Raw genomic sequence first — 21477 nt, 5'->3', positions numbered from 1 at the left:
CTAAGACTGCTGGCTCCCAAATAACCGCTAACGCTAAGACTGCGGGCTCCCACAGTAGCTGCTAGCGCTAAGACTGCGGGCTCCCACATTAGCAGCTAGCGCTAAGACTGCGGGCTCCCAAATTAGCAGCTAACGCTAAGACTGCGGGCTCCCACATTAGCAGCTAGCGCTAAGACTGCGGGCTCCCACATTAGCAGCTAGCGCTAAGACTGCGGGCTCCCACATTAGCAGCTAACGCTAAGACTGCGGGCTCCCACATTAGCAGCTAGCGCTAAGACTGCGGGCTCCCACATTAGCAGCTAACGCTAAGACTGCAGGCTCCCACATTAGCAGCTAACGCTAAGACTGTGGACTCTGTCATTGTCAACAAACACCAAATCTTTTGAAAATAACAGGAAGTGACATCACCACGCAAGTATGTATTCCCAAATAAATCCGATAATGGACTGGTTAATGTAGACAACGATCTTTTGAATATGGTCTTTCAGGAGTGCATGTAGATGCGTCAGTAATCTGATTACTCCCGGATATCTTATGGTCATATAAACAGGACTCAAAGAAAATGACTTTCGTCCAATCAGCTTTCAGCTTTTACTCCCTGTTTGGCCCTCTTAAATACATCACCATGGTGACGCCCAGATGGTGAACTGCAGACTTCAGAGCTGCTGCTCAGAAAATGGCTGCAGGAGTTGAACTGGTCCAACCCACCAGTTTTTTTTAAATCTTTAGGGCAACATGATCCCTGTTTGAACAGAAAAACCAAACAATCTTTTAGTTATTCCTTTTTCCTCATATTTTCTTTCTTATTGAACCTGTTTTTCGTCTCTCATCTTTCTTTCCAAAGCATTGGTTTTTATTTATCAGAATAACTTTGTGATGTTGGGACCGTTATGCTTTTTAGGGAGGAGATGGCAAAGGAAATGACTGAACTTCTGGCTCGGTGGGTAGCAACCGCTCGTTTGACCATCTCGCAGCTTAATCAGCTGATCGGATCAATAAATAAAAACATCCTAATGAATAATGGAATCAGATGATCTGTTGATTGATGACGATCAAAACTTAATTTCTCGGTGCATCGACTGTCGGAGGCAGTAACGTCACACTGTCAGCTGATTTTGGTTTCTCTTGTTTATTTATTTGTTCAGTTATTTGTTTTTAAGCACTTTTTCTTCCTGTAACATGTCCAATCAGTGTTTTCTGAACATTTCCGAGTCTGTAATTAGCTCGTAAGCTAACCTGCTGGGCTGATGGATATGATTCGGATAAGAAGTCTTCATCACACATACAAACATTTTCCCGGCTGGACGAGTTTGCCTTCTGTCTTTAACTTGGTCCAGTCTTCGTTTTCCGGCTGCTGATTGGTTCAGACCTTCCTCACAGAGACAGGAAGTGGGAGCAGAATTCGCTCCTGCTCATCACTGGATACAGAATCAACCAATGAGATTAGAGAAGAATCAGGATCCATCAGGATGTGTTGTGTAAACTCGTGATGATGAATTGGAGGAGCAGCCCACAGCTGGAGAACAGCTGGAGATATAAACTGCTCCACCAGAGGCGCTTCGTAACTTCCTGGCAACAGCATGCATTTAACCCCCCCACCCCCCAACCTATGTAGATCAGACCAAGCATCTTTCTCTTCCTCCTTAACAACGAAGCAACTTCCTGACAACCCTGAGTCTTCCTCGCTTCACCCTGACATCCGTAACCAACCAACGATTCTTCTTCATGTGAAATCTGAGTTTCACTGAGCGGAGTTTACTGGGGGGTTAATGACTAAATACCTGTAGGATTGGGTTGCATTTAGCAGGTCATGTTGATCTGATCAAACCCAACTTAAAAAAAAGGTTTTCTACAGCGTTTTAGATGATTTTACATGTAGACACTGCTGTGCATGTAGACTTCTCAGATCATCATGATTTCTAAATCATGTTTGGAGCTCTTTATTTCTCCAGAGGTCCTGAAACATGCAAATGTTTAATAAAAAAATAATCAGATTTTATGGGTGCGCATACTCCACGGCTCATTTATGGCTAATTTAAACCGGTAAACTCCGCTCCATTCGTCTATCTGAGCTGAAGGAAGTAACCCGATCCCTCAGTTATCCCAGAATTCTCCACTGCAGGTCTGTGGCTGACTTCCTGTCCTGTTCCCTGTCAGAGGTCCGCAGGTCCAGGCCTCCAAAGCCGGCGCCGGCGCCAAGAAGTACGAGCTGGGCAAGTGGAAGTACGCTGAGCTGCGGGACGCCATCAATACCTCATGTGGTGAGTGAGACTCTGGTCGGAGGTGGTGGTTTATTTCTCCTTCATTAGTCCCAAAGAATGACGACGGCAAGGCCAAACTTGAAGCTAATTTCATAAATAATTTCCTGAAACCTGATTGAAGATGAAGTTCAGTGAAGTTTTTCTTCATCATGATGACGCAAACTGACAACTTCCTGGTTCCACATGGAAGTTCTGGTTCTGGCGAGGGTTTAACTGTTTATACTCTCGTTTATATTTTAATAACTGTTTACTGAACGTATCAGTCGTGGCAGCGAGACGGAAGCAAATGGTTTCCACTGAATATTAAACATCAGGCAACGTTTAGGAAAAAGTTCAAATTATCTGCATAAATAACATTTACTCCAATTTTTCAACCTTTTTCATGATAACCTGTAAAATCTAAGATTCCTGGCATGTTTTATATTTTCAGAAACTGGAATCATTACAGGAAGAGTTGGTCCTGATGTTTTTTTTCTTCCTGTATGAGAATAAAAACAGCACATAATGATGAAATGTGTTGATGTTCATCCTGCAGACATCGAGCTGCTAGCCGCCTGCAGGGAGGAGTTCCACCGCCGGCTCAAAGTTTACCACGCCTGGAAAACAAAGAACAAGAAGAGGAACACGGAGACGGAGCAGCGGGCACCCAAATCGGTCTTCGACTACGGTACTACCAGCCGTTTAACGTTTCATGTTTCACATCATCTTCCTGTTAAACCTGTTTGCTTCAGCCTCTGTGAACAGAGGACTGGCTCATGTTCACCATCACACACACTGAATGTTAGCTTCTGAATCAGACCAACCCACACGCTGACGACCCGCTTCGACGCCCTGTCACTTCCTCCTGTTCGTCAGCTTCAATGACATGAGGAAAAAAGATGGACTCTGTCTATCGTCTTCTTGTTGTCATGACAACAGAGGGCCTTTGTTTGGAGCTGTCTGTTCTGTGTGGAACATTCATGGGACCGCATGCACGCTGTCAGCCTTCATTCTCGTCTTCTCTGAGAGTCGCAGCATCTGCAGATCCGCAGCAGCAGGTCAGACTGGTCCTCGTAGGAGTCCTGGACCCAGCGATAGTCCCGGTCCTCATGGGAGTCCTGGACCTAATGATAAATTTAATCTTTTTTTTTCCTTGTCCTGTCCAGCATCGTAGCAGCAGACTAAAGGTCTTTCTGCTGTGGAGCAAGAAACCAAGAGGAGCTTTATGGATAAAAGAATTTTTTTTTTATTTTTCAATTTATCTTTTGCTGATTTTACATATTTAAGCTGGACCTGACAAAAGGTTTTTTTTTTGGGGGGGGGTGTAAGAAGGTAGAAAGTAAAAGAAAGAAAATGAAAGACAAAAAGAGAAAGAGGAAAAAAAGGCAAGGATATACCAGATATGCATCCTCCTCGGTCAGCTGTTTATTGCACATAAAAACACAGACACCCCCCCTGCAGTAATCCCGCCCCTTCGCAGACGAAGCTTCTCGTAGAGGATGAAGACCAGACCGATACAAACTTTTTACTTGTTCTTTCAGCCTCGAACACGAACAAAGTTCTCATGGAGTATGTAACAAGCTTTAATCAACTCTTATTATCAGGTCTGAATGTTTGATTTAACCCTTAAACACCTTTTTTTTCTCTCTCTCTATCTACTGGTGGTTTGTTTTATTTTTCTAAATATAAAAGTACATGTGGAACCTTTATTCCAGCCATAGAGGAGCATTATTTTTCTTCTTTTCACACACACATAGAACTTTCTGCTCACTGGTTGATCTTTGGCTGCTCCTGATTGGACGTTCCCGTCAATCTAAGCTCTCTGATTGGTGGAAAGTCTGACAGGAAGTGGCTTCATCATCATGTCCAGGTCTAAATAGAGGTCTCTTAGCAACATAGTAGTGATGGTGATGTTTTTATGGTGAAATGTGATAAATAATGCTGTTATCATGGATCATTGTGGATTTACCAGATAGTCTCTGAATAAAACTACATTTAGTAGCTGGATTGTAAACCTCTGGACGGGATAGAAATGCCTGGAAAACTTCGGTAGATCACCTAAAGGGTAGCTATCCATCACGTTTACCCCACAGAGGTACACACCACCGCTCCTGAAATACTGGTGATGGTAGAAGAGATGGAGCTCGGGGGATCTAATGGAGTTTTAAGGGTTAAACAACAGAAATTGGTGCAAATTTCCTGATCAGAACTAAATTCTAAGCACATGTTTTGACCAGTAAAACCTGCTGGACATGGATGATCTGAACACACAGCTGGATGTGTTTGGAGTATCAGCTGGTCACTAAGTAGCTCTGCTCTCAGTCTTCATCCCTTTTCCTCCAGATGTGACCTTTTCAGCCAAAAGAAAACTGAATGCATCCAGGCAGAAACTGAAGGCAAGTTCTTTTCAATCCGCACTTCCATCCCAGCATGTCATCAGATCAGCGCTCGGTTCAGCTGAGACACACAGGGTGGACCAGAAGGACAAAGTTCTAGACCTGGACTTGTCTGAACCAGAACCTCTCCAGACACATCGAGGGCTCACCGTGTCTTCATCATTTATGGCTCAAGTCGCTAAAAGTGTCTGTTGAGTCTGTTCTGTTTGTTTTTATTTCCTGTCTTAACTGTTTGATGTCTGAAGGAGGAAACTCCACCTTCACCGTTCCAGCTCTATAACCTGCCATCTTTACTTTCAGATCATGCACCACCTGTAAAAAAAGCATGTAAGTGTTCTCCAGTGTGTAACGCTACTAACAGCAGACTGCCGCTCCCCCTCCCGCGCTGTATTAACCCCACCCCACCCATCATGGTAGAAGTCTGCTCTGAATGGGCATCGCTGCCGGCCTCGGGTTTGTGCTTTCAGCTTCTCTGGTTGATGCTGAAAAGTGATGGAGGTGGAGGAGGGTAGATGGATTTCCATGGCAACCGCTGCCTCTATCTAAATGAGTGTGTAGATTATTTGAACGATGGCTGGCGTTTCCGCTGCTGTTGCTACACCCATATGAAGGAAGTCTGAGGGAGGAGGAGGATGATGAAGGCTTTTGTGGCTTCAGGTACCAGGATGGCTCTTATGTAAGCATGACGGGAGGAAGAGGCCACGTTTAGTAAAGAAAAGAAACATGTGGCTTCATTCAGATAAGATCCTGAACCTGCTTCTGCTTCTACGTCCATGTTTATTACTCCAGCCTGTTCACACACTGGTCCATCATGACTTAGTTTCACATTAAGAAACCAGGCTGGACGTGAAGCAGTGGAGCGCCTGAAGGCACCTCCACCCTCCTCCACCCACCTTCAGCCTTTTATAGGCTCCAACCAGGAAGTCAGAGAACCTGCGTGAAGTCCTGATGGATCCGTGTCAGAGAGGGCTGACAGCTTTTCATTTGGGAGGTTAGAGGCTCTGCTGCGTGGAGGTGAGGTTTGCTGGTTCTTCTGGTTGGTGGGTGATGGTTAAACTGGAGCACATGTCTCCTGTTCTGAGATCCTAAACAACCCTTCTGTTAACATGATGTTTAGGTCCTGGAATCAGTTTTAAAACCTTCTCTAACATGTGAACGAAGATCCAAAGTCCTGGTTTTCGTCTGTAAAAGCGACTTCTTTCACATGTTTCTTGATTTTAAAGCTGAACTTCAGCTTCCTGAAGAAGCTGCAGCTCTTCATGTAGATTGTCTGTAGATCCTGATTCTCTGTAGAAATGAAGACATTTCACCTGCTGAGCTTCTCGTCTGGCTGATTTGCTCCTCTTCATCAGCACTGCTGTGATGTCCTCTGACCCTCCAGCTCTAACGGCAGGACTCTGACTCCACCTCAGGGGAACGGGGTCATGGTTCAGACCTGATGCCCAAACAGCAGAACAGGACCTCATGTTTACATGCAGCCACGGGAAATTTACCCAAACAGCTCAGGTCCTGGTTGGTTTCAGTTGAGAAGTCCTGACCAGATCGTCTGCAGCAGCACAGACGTGTTTACATTAGACCACACAAACAGAAAAACACAAGTTCTGACTTCAGTCCTGCAGCAGGTTCCAGAAAAACCTAAAACTGTCAATCTTTGCCCACTTCGTAACGTCCATGTTCCTTCTCCAAACACCTCTTTGATACCAGAGTAACAAAGTGAATTCCATCTAAATCTCCTCTGCTGTGTGCAGAATAAATAAATCCTACATATTATTTCTCTCAGAGAAACAGACGAGAAGGCTACAGGACCTCTACCTGGACTTGGAAGGCTTCTCTCTGGAAACTATATTATAAAATGGTTTTGATTGTTTCTTTAGAAAGCAGGAAAACTTGCAGCTAGCTTTGGAATTAAATAGTCTGACATGAATTATAAACATGAGCATCATTTAAGCTGCTGGTTCTCCTGCAGGAGGTGAAACGTGTTGGATGGATTTCCTGCTTTATGTCCTGCTTTACAGGATGAAACTAAGGAAATCCCACCAGGAGGATTTAATCCGATAGTTTGGAGGAAACAACTCTTCCTCTGCTGGACTTTCCCATGAAAACACAGAAGGAAAACAATGCAACACAAGCAGTAACACACGCATGTTGTTACACTTTGCTTTCCTTAATGACCTGATCGAATGTTCATACATGATCCCACATGGAATGAATAAGAATAATAAAAACCTTTATTAGCCCTTCAGTGGGGAAACTGCAGGGGTGGACTCATGGTCCAGCATGAAGGTCGGGTTTACCAGGACCCTGTTGTCACCTACCTCCTGCACTGAGTCCAGAGACCAGCCCAGGACAGAGCCAGACTTCCTGATGACTTTGTCCAGCTTCTCCCTCTCTGTGATGCTGCTACTCCAGCAGACCACATCGTACAGGACTGCTGATGCCACCACAGAGTCAGAGAAGGTCCTCAGGAGCCCACTTCACTCCAAAAGACATGATATTGAGGATCTATAATTAATGGGGGTGTTTAATACCGCAATTAATTCTGAAATAATTGCAAAGTCCCTAATCAGGATTGACTACCTGGACCTGTGGGACCATGGCTTCATTTAGCATGAAGTCTCTGTTAGTCCGCCTGTCTGGACATCGAAAGGCCTCGTTAGAAACTATGATCTAAATAAAATGATCAAAATTAATCTAAAATGATCTTTTCCCGCCTGGTGTTACCGACTGATGCTTTGGTTTCCGGTCCACTCACCCGTGTTCTCCCAGCTCCACACTAACACGTAAGATGGTTTAAAGTTGCTCTCAGACCTCATGGTTTCTCTAAGAGCCAGAAATTAATCAGTTTTCACCAATTTACCTCTTTTCTGGCAGCCACATCTCCGTCAGCCTGCCCCAGGGCAGCTGTGGCTACACACACAGCTTACCATCACCAGGTAAGGGTGAGGAGTGGATGAATAATGGATACACTATGTAAAGCGCTTTGGGTGCCTTGAAAAGCGCTATATAAATCTAATCCATTATTTTCTAAACTTTGAGCTCAAACCTGGTTGAAAGCGTTAAACATGGCTGCCCTGAGGCAAAGATGCAGGAAAACCTCCAGACTGCAAAAGGAACATGTTTGATCAGGGAACGATCTTTTGAATCTGACATGGAGTTTTCTGGTTTGAGGATGTGAAACTGGTTAGCGACTGCTTCATGTATGAAACGATCCGAGCTGCACATGAACCAGATTTTTACACCATAAACAAATCCTTTTAGACCTGAGGAGGACTTAAATTTAACCACAGGTCCTATTAACTGCTTCCCAGCTGCGTGGAAACATGTCGTCTGGCTGCTGCCACCAATCACAGAGCTCTAACTCTTTTCCCGTCCAATCAACAGCCCAGCAGAACCTGGCCCCGCCCATACCGGCCCGGCAGTATGAGGTGGCGATGAACCGGCAGCAGCGCTACTTCCGCATCCCGTTCATCCGGCCCGGAGAGCAGTACAAAGACCCCCAGAACAAGAAGGGCTGGTGGTACGCACACTTTGACGGGCCGTGGATCGCCCGGCAGATGGAGCTGCATCCGGATAAACAACCCATCCTCCTGGTGGCGGGTGGGTTCCTATTCTATTTTATTCTATTCTATTCTACAGTCATTTATCAGACGCTTTTATCCAAAGCAACTTACATTTGAGAGTAAGAACAACACAAGCATGAATTCAAACAAGATGGACGTCATAATTAAGTGATAGTCAGACCGCTTTGAGTCCAGTTGGACCAGGTGCTGTCATGTAGTGCTAGTGGCAGTGCATATAAGTTTTTTCTTTTTTTTTTTTTTAAAGTCATTTTATTTAAATACAAGATCACGATTTCATCACATAATATCAACTTGGGCATTTGTGCACACAGCTTCTTCAGTACTTGGTTGAGCCAAAGAGCTGGACAAATCTTTCTAACTCATTCTGAGTAGAAGAGTTAAGCTAAGTGTGGAAATGCTCCTTAAACAACTGAGTCTTTAGCTTGCTTTTAAAAGTGGATAAGGACTCTGCGGATCGGACGGAGTTTGGTAGATGGTTCCACCACCGGGGAACAACAGAGGAGAAGAGTCTAGCAACGGATTTTGCGCCACCTTGTGGTGGGAGCACTAGGCATCTTTCACTGGCAGAGCGTAACTGTGGAGAGGGAGTGTAGCTCTGGATTAAGGAGTGGAGGTAGACCGGAGCCGTTTGGGTTATTGTTTTGTAAGCCAGAAGCAGAGCTTTGAATTTGATGCGCTGCAACTGGAAGCCAGTGAAGAGCGATTAGCAGCGGAGTGACATGAGCTCTTTTGGGCTGGTTGAAGACCAGACGTGCTGCTGCGTTCTGGATCATCTGCAGAGGTTTAACTGAGCATGCAGGCAGGCCAGCCAGTAAGGAGTTGTACTAGTCAATGCGTGAAATGACCAGAGCCTGGACCAGGAGCTGGGCCGTGTGTTCAGTCAGGTAGGGTCTGATCCGCCTGATGTTGTAGAGAGCAAATCGTCAAGACCGGGCAACAGAGGCAACATGGTCCTTAAAGGTCAGCTGGTTGTCTACCATGACACCAAGATTCCTGGTAGAAGACGTAGGCACAAGCGTGATGGAGTCAAGCTACACTCTTATCTTTGGCGGTAAGGAAGGATTGGCTGGAAAGACAATAAGCTCAGTCTTGGACAGATTTAGCTGAAGGTGGCGATCCTTCATCCATGCGGAGATATCAGCAACATGCTGATATTCACATTGAGACGGTTGAGTAGTCAGGTGGGAAAGAAAGGAAAAGCTGAGTGTCATCTGCATAGCAGTGGTAGGAGAAACCATGAGAGCTAATGATGCACCGAGTGAGGAGGTGTATAGTGAAAAGTTGGTTCCTGGAGGGAGGGTTGGCTAGGACTAGTAGAGTAACGATATTGAAGCAGGAATCCTGGATAAACTGATGAGGTTTTCTCAGCTTCCTTTAGTTTTATCAGTAAACATGAATATTTAACTTATTATCCATATTTATCAGAGACAGGTTAAAGTGGATTTTAGGTTCATTCTGACATCATAGAAAAACCTGAATATCCCAAACTTTATAGTGTTTTTAATGTCTTCTTACAGGTTCACTTTTCTATGATTTAATGACTTTAATTAAAATAATAAACGTGACTATGAGATTGACCGAATCTAAAGGCACTGTAGAGATGAGCAGAAGCTTCTTATTATCAGGAAAGAAATCAGAAACCACCAGAAGTCGCTTCTCGACTTCGCTGCAGAAATAAAAGCTTTCTATTTAGAAGACAATGATAAAAATAGTTGAACTGATTGTCTGAGCTGAACGGAAATGTCTCCTCTTTCAGGGAAGGACGACATGGAGATGTGCGAGCTGAGCCTGGAGGAGACGGGCCTGTCCAGGAAGCGGGGGGCTGAGATCCTCCCCCGCCAGTTTGAGGAGATCTGGGAGCGCTGCGGGGGGATCCAGTACCTCCGCAGCGCCATCGAGAGCCGGCAGGCCCGACCCACCTACGCCACGGCTATGCTGCAGAGCATGTTTAAATGAAGAGGCCCCCGGGGCTTCACTCCGCAGACAAAGGGACAAATGCAGCAGCTACCGGACGGTTCTGCCTGCAGGGGTTTCGACGTGAACGCAGCTTTGCTCCTCCGTTCTTTCTTTCTTCTTTGTTGATGCGTTTCTGTTTTTGGTGGTTTGCAATTCCTCAATAGGGGGGGGGGGCATTAAACCCTATACAGGGAAGAAAATCCTACTAAATCTGTTTTCCATGGAATTCTGTTGTCTGTAACAAGTTTCAGTTTTACTGTGAGGCCTTAAAACAACGTTAACAGGGTTTAACTTTACATTCAAAGCCCCCCCCATGTAATTCCTGTAATTATGCATTCCTGATGATTACACTGATAACAGCCAGCTGGTGATCCCGCTCCCACTCCAACCTGCTGTTTACATGGTGGAAAACTTGCACACGAGTCGTCCAATTATTCCGAATTAAGTCAGATAATTACTAATTATTATTTTTTGTGTTCCTTTCGTCTTTCCAGCTAAATGTAACTGGAAACTTTGTTGATTGGTCACTGTAGTGGTTCTTCTCTTTTCTCCTCACTCTGTGATTTAAAGCAAACATCCAACTCTGAGACCAAACGTTCGATCCCGGTCGGGTCACGTTGAGCTGCAGCTGCTCCCCGACCACTTCCTGTGTTTATCAAGACAAGCAGCAAATGTGAATTAATTATGCAACCGCTGGAGGAAACCTCCAGACAGTTTCCCGAACATCTCCCTCCTCGGCCAACGCAGCGAACGCCAGGCGGCTGCACAGGTTTCCATCTTCATCCTCGTTGCATCTCCTGCTGGTACTGCTGCTCCGCCATGAGCTGGAACTCAGAATCTCTCCTGTACAGTACGAACAGCCGGCCGCGACGTTCCTGCTGGAATGTAAAAGTTTATTTTTGGAAGTTTCTACTTTAGCAACTCCGGAACTGAGATAGAAACGAGAAGCAATAAATCAGGCAAACTAAAGAGGAACACAGACAATCGGCTGCTCTGCACCAGGAAACCAGGAGGACCTGATGGCTTCAGAGCAGCTCAGCTTCACAACGGCATCAACATGCAGCAGGAAGCAGATTCCGCCTCCTGGATGACCGCTGTGTTCACAGCGTCTGAAAAATATGCATTTAAAGCAAACGTCCCTCCAGCTGTTAGTCTGAGCAGGAATCAGAAGCAGATTCGGCCTCTGCAGACGGAAACGTTGGCCGGTCCCGATGCGTTTCTGCTGCAAGATATTCAGTCAGGAACATCATCCGCCCACACGGGACGAGATGTTTTTAGTGGAAAAATACGGCTAAAAACCGACCCTGTCACATAATTACATCATGACCTGATTGAAGGGATGTAAGGAAAGCATAATCCTTCCTGTCGTCCGTCCTCGGCTCTGCTTGGATGGCAGCTGAATGAAGATCTGCTGCCACATTTATTTTAAGCTCCTTCTAACATTTCTGTTAGCTGGAGATAGCACCGATCCTAGCCACCACAGAGCCCCCCATCTTCTTTATTGTTCGTCCTATCAGTTTAATCTGCAGATACACGATCTTATCTCCGTCTGGCTCCTGCTGAAGGACTCCATGTCTCAGGATTTCTAACAAAACAAGCAGAAATGTGAAAATATAGATGATTTATTTCAGTTTTTATTAATCTCTACTTTCTGTGTGGCTGAAAAGTAAATAAGTTTTACTCTAACAACAAACAGCACGACTTCAGCTGGTGATTGGAAAACCTGGAATATCAGCTGGAAATCCCAGAATTCCCTCTCCATCATTTAAGTTTTCCTCTCAGACTGGCCGGGATTCCGGCTGCGTGTTGATGCCGTGTGAGGAGCGAGTCGCCGAGCTTCGCCTGCGTTTACAACCTCCACACGTTTCCGCTTGTTGGAGAAAATGTGCTGCGATGTGTTTCAATCATTCCTCGGGAAGCGCCTGGTCCTGGAGGCGCATGGTCCCTTCCCTGGTTCAGGAAGTACCTGGTCCACAGTTCCTTCCCTGGTCCAGGAAGCGTCTGGACCCGGGTCCCTTCCCTGGGTCCGGGAAGGGACTGGGAAGTGGCGCCTTTTGTCCACTGTCGTTTTTCTAACGCTGATCTCTAACAGAAGAATAAATGCATCATGTTTCACTCACCTCTCTGAGCCTCCTTTCATTTCAAAGAACCTGAAAACTGATTTAACAAAAGTGAAGAAAACAGTTTTATTCAACACACTTAGTTTTTCCAGCTACTTGTTTGAGAAACTGAACACATAAAGAAAAGTCCACATGACAGTGGGAGGGTTTTATCTCCCCGAAGCAGCAACAGACGAGTAGACGAGGACAGACATTTTTTACACGAAGACGTTTCAGCCTATTAAATGAAACCTGAGCTCAAGATGAGCTTTAAGTTGGAAAATCTAAATCTGAGACATCGAATCCAAAATGAAACGTCAGAAATGATCAAACTAAATGTTTCAGAAACTATTTTACCCATAAAACTGAAATCTGTTAAAAACATAAATTTTCACTCAGCAGCTTAAATGAACCAGTTTGAACTGGTTTCTGCAGGTTAATCCAGACTTTCCAACCACTCAGATTGTGAACGAACATGGTTCAAGTTGTTGAATTAAAACTTTCTAACCTGTTGGATGAGCTGCTGATGAACTGACGTTTCTTCCATTTCTGGACGTTTTGATTGAAAACTTGTGAATAAACTGATGAAAAGCTGCTTCATGTCCACAGAATAAAACCTGGAAACTCGGCTCCTGCAGCTGTAAAACTACCTGGTAGCGTTGGCGTGTTCGCTTTTAGCTCAGCAGCATCCCGGATCACAGGCTCCTATCTGAGTTCAGGAAAAGACACAAGAAGTTTTGGGACAATGTGAGACGAGCGGATCTGTCCTGAAACGGAAACATCTTTATCAGATCCACATCATGAAGACCACCGGATCCGGTCCGTCCTCAGGTGGTTTTAATGTTGTGGCTGATGCTTAAAAACTGGACCCTAATGTGAGATTTGTTTGTCATGTCCATGTTTTTGGAGACCTGTCGGCTTGTTTCCTCATCATGTGACATCAGCTTATCTGCTACAGACACGAAGAGCACAGGTAGTAAAACCGGTCCGGACCAGAACCGACCCGATCTAAGCTGCACAGTCGTCCTCTGAGCTTGTCGTCTTCATCATCAGACGGCGGCTGTCAGTTTTAAAATGGCCGATCTGTGTATTTTCTCCTCTGATGTGAAGCTCGGAGCTCTGAAAGTTCAGAAACCAGAAGTTTGTCCTGAGACCTCCTCGGGTCCACATGGTTCCTGATCCTGAACCGAGCGAGGCCTTCCAGACTTCTTGCTGCCGGGTCGTTTCTGCAGGGACAAAAAGAACAACGTTAACGGAGCGTTACACCAGTTTCACGTGTCTGCTTAACAACAGAAGTCCTGCAGGGACTGAAACCAGAGACGGACCCTACATTTCAGGTTCTCCATGTGACATCATCAAAATGCTGCTGACAGGTTTTCAGGCTTTAAGAACAGAAACCTGGATTAAATGTCGCAGGGGAGTCCTGGTCCAGAGCTCTGGTCTGGAATCTTTGTCCAGTTCTCACATCTTTGTCTCTTGACATCGTTTTTTAAACTGTTCTTGATCAAAAGTTCTCCATCTTTCTAAAAGTCTTTCAGTTTTCTGCTTTTTTGCCCTCATTTCCAGTCTAGTGCTGGTACTGGACCAGTTCCAGTCCAGTGCTGGTACCGGACCAGTTTCAGAGGAACTTAACTGACCTCTGAATCCTTCAGGCAGAAAAAGGCTCCTAACTCGCGGGATGAACCAGAGTTGTGTCCACACTAACAGACAGCTTTAAAAACGGTTTAAACTGGATCTTTAGGCTCTTTGTCACAAGGACGCGTCATTTGTTCCCATTTCTTTAATTTCATCTGTGAAAACCAGGAGAGATCAGACAGTCTGACAGACAGAAAACAGGATTTTAGCAGCAACAAGGTGATTATCAAAGAGCTGTTAGCTGGAAACTTGGCTAATGCCAGCATGGAGGCAGAAACTGGACACGTGGAGGACAAAAGAAGAAGAGTCAGGACTGAAAACTATCTACAGCAGAGGAACTGGACCTGAAAGTGATGTCCTGAAGAGATGGGAACAAATCCAGGAAAAACAGGTCTGATGGAGGGATGAATCCTCCCTGAAACCAGGACCTCATGACAGGTCAAATGACAGGGGTTCAGACTGGGATGAAGAAGTAAGCTGCACAGACCAAATATTCACTATAAGACCCTCAGAACTGGACTGAGACTGGTTTTCTTTTGCTCCATACTGTATTTTTATCAAACACACCACGAGGACAAAGTTCATCTTTCTGAACGTTTTTTACTTCCAGCTTCAGGCTAAATAAGAACCATCTGAACAGATCTCAGTGTGTGTGTTTGAGAGAGACGATGACTGGTCCTGAACCGCCCTGCAGCCTGGAGACAACTCAGAGGATTAGCCCTTAAAACTCCAAGACAATACATTTTCTGCTATTTTTGGTCCACTTGTTTATTTTTATTTTATATATAAAACTTCCTGTAGAAGCTGAAGCTTTTAATCCCAGTCAGCATCAGACAGGATGTTTCTCAGATGTCAGATTCTGAGGTTAAAATGATGTAAAATGAATGTATGAATAGATGTAGCAGCATAAAGGTCGACCAGAAGAAGAAAGCAGAATTTATTACTAACAGAACTTTGTAGAAATAACACACAGATCAACAGTGACCAAACCTTTTCTCATCTCATCGTTCTCTCAAGTCTTGGCTTTCAGGAGAAAAAATATTGTTATTGAAACAAACACACAACAGAAACTATTTCCATGTTTCCACTTTTTCCTCATTTCCAGTTATTCCTGCTACTATTTGCAGTAGTAAATAAAGTACTCTTCTCCAGTACTTTAATACTTTCAAGTACTGGAGATGAGTACTTTATTCACCACTGCAGCAGAAATGGGGAGTAGTAGATGGTTTTGATGTTTCAATATTTTATTTAAACATCCCCCACCCAAAAACAAGCAGGAGAGCCTTTTTTCTCCCCACACTTCCACTATGAGCGGTTGCAGGTGTGCTGTTCAGTCCATTACTATGAACAGCTACAACTCTGCTTTTATAACAACTCATCCTGTTCAACCACTTGGCAACATGGCCTTAATAAAACCTGTAAACCACACACAATATCTTGCCTGCATTTTCACGTCTGTGGAAAGTAATGGACACCTCTACAAGATGATGCACATTTAGTCTCTTTCCTCAGCTTCAGTATTCCTACACAGCCTTGTGTATGTGTGTAAAAGTGCATGCGGATGTGTTGATAACAACAATTCTGCACAGGAGAGGAAACAGTAACTTTTCACACACACATAGAACTTTCTGCTCACTGGTTGATCTTTGGCTGCTCCTGATTGGACGTTACCGTCAATCTAAGCTCTCTGATTGGTGGAAAGTCTGACAGGAAGTGGCTTCATCATCATGTCCAGGTCTAAATAGAGGTCTCTTAGCAACATAGTAGTGATGGTGATGTTTTTATGGTGAAATGTGATAAATAATGCTGTTATCATGGATCATTGTGGATTTACCAGATAGAGTCTCTGAATAAAACTACATTTAGTGGCTGGATTGTAAACCTCCTGGATGGGACAGAAATGCTGGAAAACTTCTGTAGATCATCTAAAGGGTAAAATATCCATCACATTTACCCCACAGAGCTACACACCACCGCTCCTGAAACACTGCTGATGGTAGAAGTGATGGCGCTCAGAGGCGCCAGAGTTTAATGTGTTAATCATCTGTAGGTGAGACCGCCTGAGCTTCACAACACTCCTTTTCAGTCCTCCTCCTACGCCCTCCTCTTCCTCCGTCCTTTGGGAGGTTTAATTACTTGCTGATGAGCCGCGTGTGTCTACTTCAACACATTGAGCCATTAAACTAAACTGGACTCACACCAGCAGGATTACAGCCCATAAACTGGTGCAAATAAAACAATCACAGGCATGTAACCATGTCCACAGGCGAGGATTTTGTTAAGTGAACAACAGGAAACTATAACAATGTCTCCGTGCATCAGTACCTTCTTCTCAGGTGCCGTCCGATCCGATATCCTTTAACTGTCCATGCCTGCTGCTGTAGAACCGCCTGTGTGTCTGAAAGAAGAAAGATGAGACGGATGAGTGGAAGCATCGTCCACGTGATCTCACTGAAGCAGACCACATAGACGATGGGGTCCTGCAGCTACGAGGAGTGTTGAAATCCAGCTGTAAGGTTACAGTCATGTTACAACTAAACTTATGACTCCCAGAGAGATTACAAACTGTGGACACAAACGGGAGTCCCAGGAGCAGCTGGAGGTTCTGGACAAAGAAAATAGCAGCTTTGGAGTTCACTGCGTTGTCATGAAGCCAAATGAGCTTAGCAGGAACATGCAGCTCTGCAGCGTGTTGGGTGTTTACTGCTGTTTTCTCTTCTGAGCCAGTCTGGACTCTGGATTAGACACAGTAGGGTTCAGTGTTAATGAAAGGTGGCAAATCCAAGATCAACGCACCTCTCCCAGAATAACCGTCAATCCTCTGCAAGAGACGGCAGAGCAGCTGCATTTTCCTTATGTGTCCACGTGGAACCACAAATCACCAGGACTTCACGTCCAATTCACCATGACTTCACATCCAGTCCAGCATGACTTCACGTCCAATCCATCACAACTTCATGTCCAAATCACCATGACTTCATGTTCTGTCCAGCATGACTTCCCGTCCAATCCATCACAACTTCACATCCAGTCCAGCATGACTTCACGTCCAATCCATCACAACTTCATGTCCAAATCACCACAACTTCACGTCCACACCACAACTTCACATCCAAATCGCCAGGACTTCACGTCCAAATCGCCACAACTTCACGTCCAAATCACCATCACTTCATGTCCAGTCCATCACGAACTCACGTCCAAATCACCATAACTTCACTTCCAATTCACCACAACATCAAGTCCAAATCACCACGACTTCACAACCAAATCGCCACGACTTTACGTCCAAATCACCATAATTTCATGTCCAGTCCACCGCAACTTCACGTTCAGTTCACCACGACTTCACGTCCAAATCATCATGACTTCACGTCCAAATCACCACGATGTCACATCCAAACTGCCACGATGTCCCATCCAAACTGCCACTACATCATGTCCAAATCGCCACAACTTTGCGTCCAAATCACCATAATTTCATGTCCAGTCCACCGCAACTTCACGTCCAGTCCACCACGACTTTACGTCCAGTTCACCACGACTTCACGTCCAAATCATCATGACTTCACGTCCAAATCACCACAATGTCACATCCAAACTGCCACAATGTCACATCCAAACTGCCACTACATCATGTCCAAATCGCCACAACTTCACAACCAAATCACCACGACTTCACGTCCAAATCACCATAATTTCATGTCCAGTCCACCGCAACTTCACGTCCAGTCCACCACGACTTTACGTCCAGTTCACCACGACTTCACGTCCAAATCATCATGACTTCACGTCCAAATCACCACAATGTCACATCCAAACTGCCACAATGTCACATCCAAACTGCCACTACATCATGTCCAAATCGCCACAACTTCACGACCAAATCACAGAGAGTTCAAGTCCAATCCACCGTGACTTCATGTCCAGTCCACCACGACTTCACATCCAGTCCACCACGACTTCACATCCAGTCCACCACGACTTCACATCCAGTCCACCACGACTTCACATCCAGTCCACCACGACTTCACATCCAAATCACCTTGTCCTCATTTCCAATCCACTATGACTTTATGTCCAGTCCACCACAACGTTATGTCCAATCCATCACAAGTTCACGACCAAATCACCCTGACTTCACATCCAAATCCCCACGACTTTCCACCCAAATCATCAGGACTTCCCATGTAATCCACCACGACTTCACGACCAAATCACCAAGAGTTCACGTCCAAATCACCTCGTCTTCATTTCCAATCCACCATGACTTTATGTCCAGTCCACCACAACTTTACATCCAAATCACCACAACTTCACATCCAAACCGCCACGACTTTATGTCATTACCTCAGACGCCAAACTTCCGAAACTTTGCTAAACATGCAGCACACAGATCTGTTTGTAAGTCTCAATTATCTTAATTATTTACACCCACCATTCACATGATCATGGCCACCTTCTAGTTCTGGGTTGAACCCTGTTAGAAAAGAACTAAATGAACGACAGACTCTCAGATCGGGGAGAAGACACAGCTGTTTATTGCAATTGCAGGAGTCCACACAGAGTTTGAACACTGTGAAGGCCGCGCTCTTCTATGGTGGCGTGAACACTGCTCCAGGCCAGAGAGCCGTTGCTAAGGCAACGGACAGGGAGCAGAGGCCCTTATCTCGACAGATAACACCTGCTGGAAACCCCCGCTTTCTGCTCTCAGTGAGTGGAAGAGGGAGAAAAGTTTTATTAAAGTTTGAATCTATGACTGTTATGGCACACATGATGTGAGATGATGTTTTTAATCAAAAGACTGAGTTTATGGACTGCCTGATTAATACTCAGTTATGTTTTTCTATGTGTAATGTATTACCTATTCACATTTCATATATTCCTGCTTGCATGCTTATTTACATTATTATCTTTAGATTTAGTGATGTTCATTAGGGTTTGGGTTTTAATTAATAAGAGTTGAAGCTTAGTTGTTATTAGTTTGTAGTTTACAGAGAGTGCATTCACAAATAAGGTATAAATAAGAGACAGAGTTTTTTACACTGCTGAGGAAGTGAAGAGAGGCCCAGGAGGTCTGGGAGAAGGGAGTAACCTGTTATCTGCTCGCTCCGAAGCAGAGCGGAATTTCCCAGCAAACTCAGAAGATATTAACAAGCAGCCTTTGTGTAGAAAAACTGTAAGGATAGATAGATAACGGGGCAGGGGAAAGTGTCTTCTTTCCTTCAGCCCTGATGCAACCCAGAAGGAGGGACCAACTTGTAGGATGCTCACGTATGCTTTTCTGCTGATGGAAAAATACTAAGAGGGTTGGTTCTAAGTTGTTTCTTTCGATGGAAAATTACTGAGTGGGTTGGTTTTTAGTGTTTTTTCTGCTAGTGGGAAGGTACCAGATGGGATGGTTTTTAAGTTAGGTATATATACTGGTGATTTTGTGAAAAGAAAGAATTGTCCGGAGATTTTGAAGAGCTGCTGCGGAGATTTTCTACAGAGACTTCTACAGATTTTCTACGGAGACTTAGAAGAAAACTTAGTTAGATTTTTACAGAACTTCATCCCTCTTACTGGGATAGATTTTGCCCGTTTGCCAAGGGAGATTTACTTATTATTGAAGAAAACTTAGACCGCGAAAGCGTAAAACACTCCTTGTGAGAAAACCTTTTATTTTCTTTTATTTTCTTTTATTTTGCTTTTTAGCCCTCACTGAAAGGGAAGCCCTAAAAGGGAATTTTATTCTTTTTTCTTTCTTTTTATTTTATTCTTTCTGCATTTTACCAATAAAAGAAAACTTGAATAAAAGGGTTATAGTTAACTTCGGTTAACTTCCCAACCAAACTTATCTCTCTTATATTTGTCCACATCCACTGAGGACAGGAGAGGACAACACAACGAGCAGGTAAGCCCCAGATTCCCCAACGCCCGAAGAGACATAAGAATTCGCTAGGTTATTATTTCGATACCAGGTAGTTTTCCTGTTAGGACGATAGTACGGTAGCTTCATACTCCTAGACCCAAAGGCTGGCTTATCTACCAGAATAACTCCTCAGGTCTATCTCCGCAATGAGCGGACGGTAATAATCAGGAATTCTAAAGGGGTAAAATTGCTTATTCTCGCGCCACAAGAATCGAGGTGGAAAGGTTCGCCCATCACTTCGCGACTGGAGTCTCACCGGTCGTTAAAGATCCAAGAGAGGAAACAACAGGGCGTGAGCCTGAAAGGTCGGTCAAAGAACTGACACTAGGGTAAATATTCGTCACCGGTTTCAACAACACACAGGTTAACAGACAATGTTGAACCGCTTCCAACTTTGTTTATATACCCATCACCCCCAGGGAACTATTGTCTCTCATCCTCTGGTGCTGGACCCCTGGAGTGAGGTTCACGTTGACCGATCACAGAAGAGGGAAATACAGTCCGTTGTTGTTTTTTACAACTGTATTCACTCCCAGAGGGGCACTAAAGAAAACAGTTCTGGTCACAATCAATAAATGTCTAGCTGTGTCTCTCACAGACGGTCACAATATCATCAATAATCAATCTAGATTTTTCCATCAGACCCCCTTTTTAATTTTTGGTGGGGCAGATTCAACATGGCCAGCATGGTTAAACCAGGCCACGTTGGTACTAAGGGGCCCAAAGTGGGCCAAGAAAATCCCCCCCCACCATTACACCAGCAGCAGCCTGAAGCGTTGATCCAAGGCAGGATGGATCCATGTTTTCATGATGTTTCCAGCAGATTCTGAGCCGAGCATCTGAATGTGGAGCTGAAATGGAGACTCATCAGACCAGCAACGTTTCTCCATCTTCTATTGTCCAGTGTTGGTGAGTGTGTGTGAATTGTAGCCTCAGTTTCCTGTTCTTAGCTGGCAGGAGGAACCCGGTGTGTCTTCTGCTGCTGCAGCCCATCTGCTTCCAGGCTGGACGTGTTGTGTGTTCAGAGATGATGTTCTGCAGACCTTGGTGGGAACCAGTGCTGATGGGACTTTCTGTTGCCTTTCTATCATCTCCAACCAGTCTGCCCATTCTAATATGGGTGTTTTTTTTCTTTTTTATCCCCATTCAAACTCACTTAAATCCTGTTTCTTCCTCATTCTGATGCACAGTTTGAACCGGTGGACCTGATGAAAGTGGATGGTGAGTGTAAATAAAGTTCGGTTTGAAATGCTGCTCTTCAGGAACAACTGGAATTCCCAGGTCTGTATGTTATTTGCTCACTTTGACGCAAACACACTTTTTCTGTCATAGTTTAATTCTGCAGGTCAGTTTTAGGTCAGAAACTCAGAAAACTTTGTAAAAGAGATGAAACATTTTTCTTGTCTTTGTCTTTTTCTTCTGACATTTTGACCAGTTTTTGAGTTAAAAATTCCTCAGAGAAGAGTTGCAGATGTGTATGTCAATAACTTCTTCCATCTGCTTGCAGTGGTGGTCTTTACTGTGTGATGTAAATGTGTCACGGCAGGTCGATGGTTTCTCTGGGAACCTGAGAGGAAATGTCTTCCAACGGAGAGGCCTGATGGCTGTAAGAAGGATGGAGAGGTTCAGCTGAATAGGCTCTGAGCTGAAATTAGA

At 44.6% G+C, this 21477-nt stretch overlaps 2 protein-coding genes across 7 annotated transcripts in view; one reads left to right on the top strand and one right to left on the bottom strand.

Annotated features, from left to right (window-relative positions):
- The window catches only part of myo6a (myosin VIa), a 124745-nt gene extending 112453 nt beyond the window's left edge, over window positions 1-12292 (top strand). For 2 of the 6 annotated variants that reach the window (XM_041976518.1, XM_041976519.1), the window contains 6 exons: window positions 902-940; window positions 2158-2261; window positions 2797-2928; window positions 4937-4963; window positions 8018-8233; window positions 9974-12292. In XM_041976518.1, coding sequence (XP_041832452.1) covers window positions 902-940; window positions 2158-2261; window positions 2797-2928; window positions 4937-4963; window positions 8018-8233; window positions 9974-10173 — 718 coding nt within the window. In that variant the 3' untranslated portion in view covers window positions 10174-12292. The remainder of the gene's footprint in view (window positions 1-901; window positions 941-2157; window positions 2262-2796; window positions 2929-4936; window positions 4964-8017; window positions 8234-9973) is intronic. The other 4 variants (XM_041976522.1, XM_041976521.1, XM_041976520.1 and 1 more) reach the window with 3 other exon arrangements.
- The window catches only part of LOC121634100 (gastrula zinc finger protein XlCGF57.1-like), a 540387-nt gene that overhangs the window by 136742 nt on the left and 382168 nt on the right, over window positions 1-21477 (bottom strand). The gene's annotated exons all lie outside the window — the stretch shown is intronic.

Source organism: Melanotaenia boesemani, chromosome 22 (genome assembly GCF_017639745.1).
Source record: "Melanotaenia boesemani isolate fMelBoe1 chromosome 22, fMelBoe1.pri, whole genome shotgun sequence".
Lineage (NCBI taxonomy): Eukaryota > Metazoa > Chordata > Actinopteri > Atheriniformes > Melanotaeniidae > Melanotaenia > Melanotaenia boesemani.
Note: the sequence above shows the minus strand (reverse complement) of the source record. Positions and strands in the feature narration are given on the sequence as shown.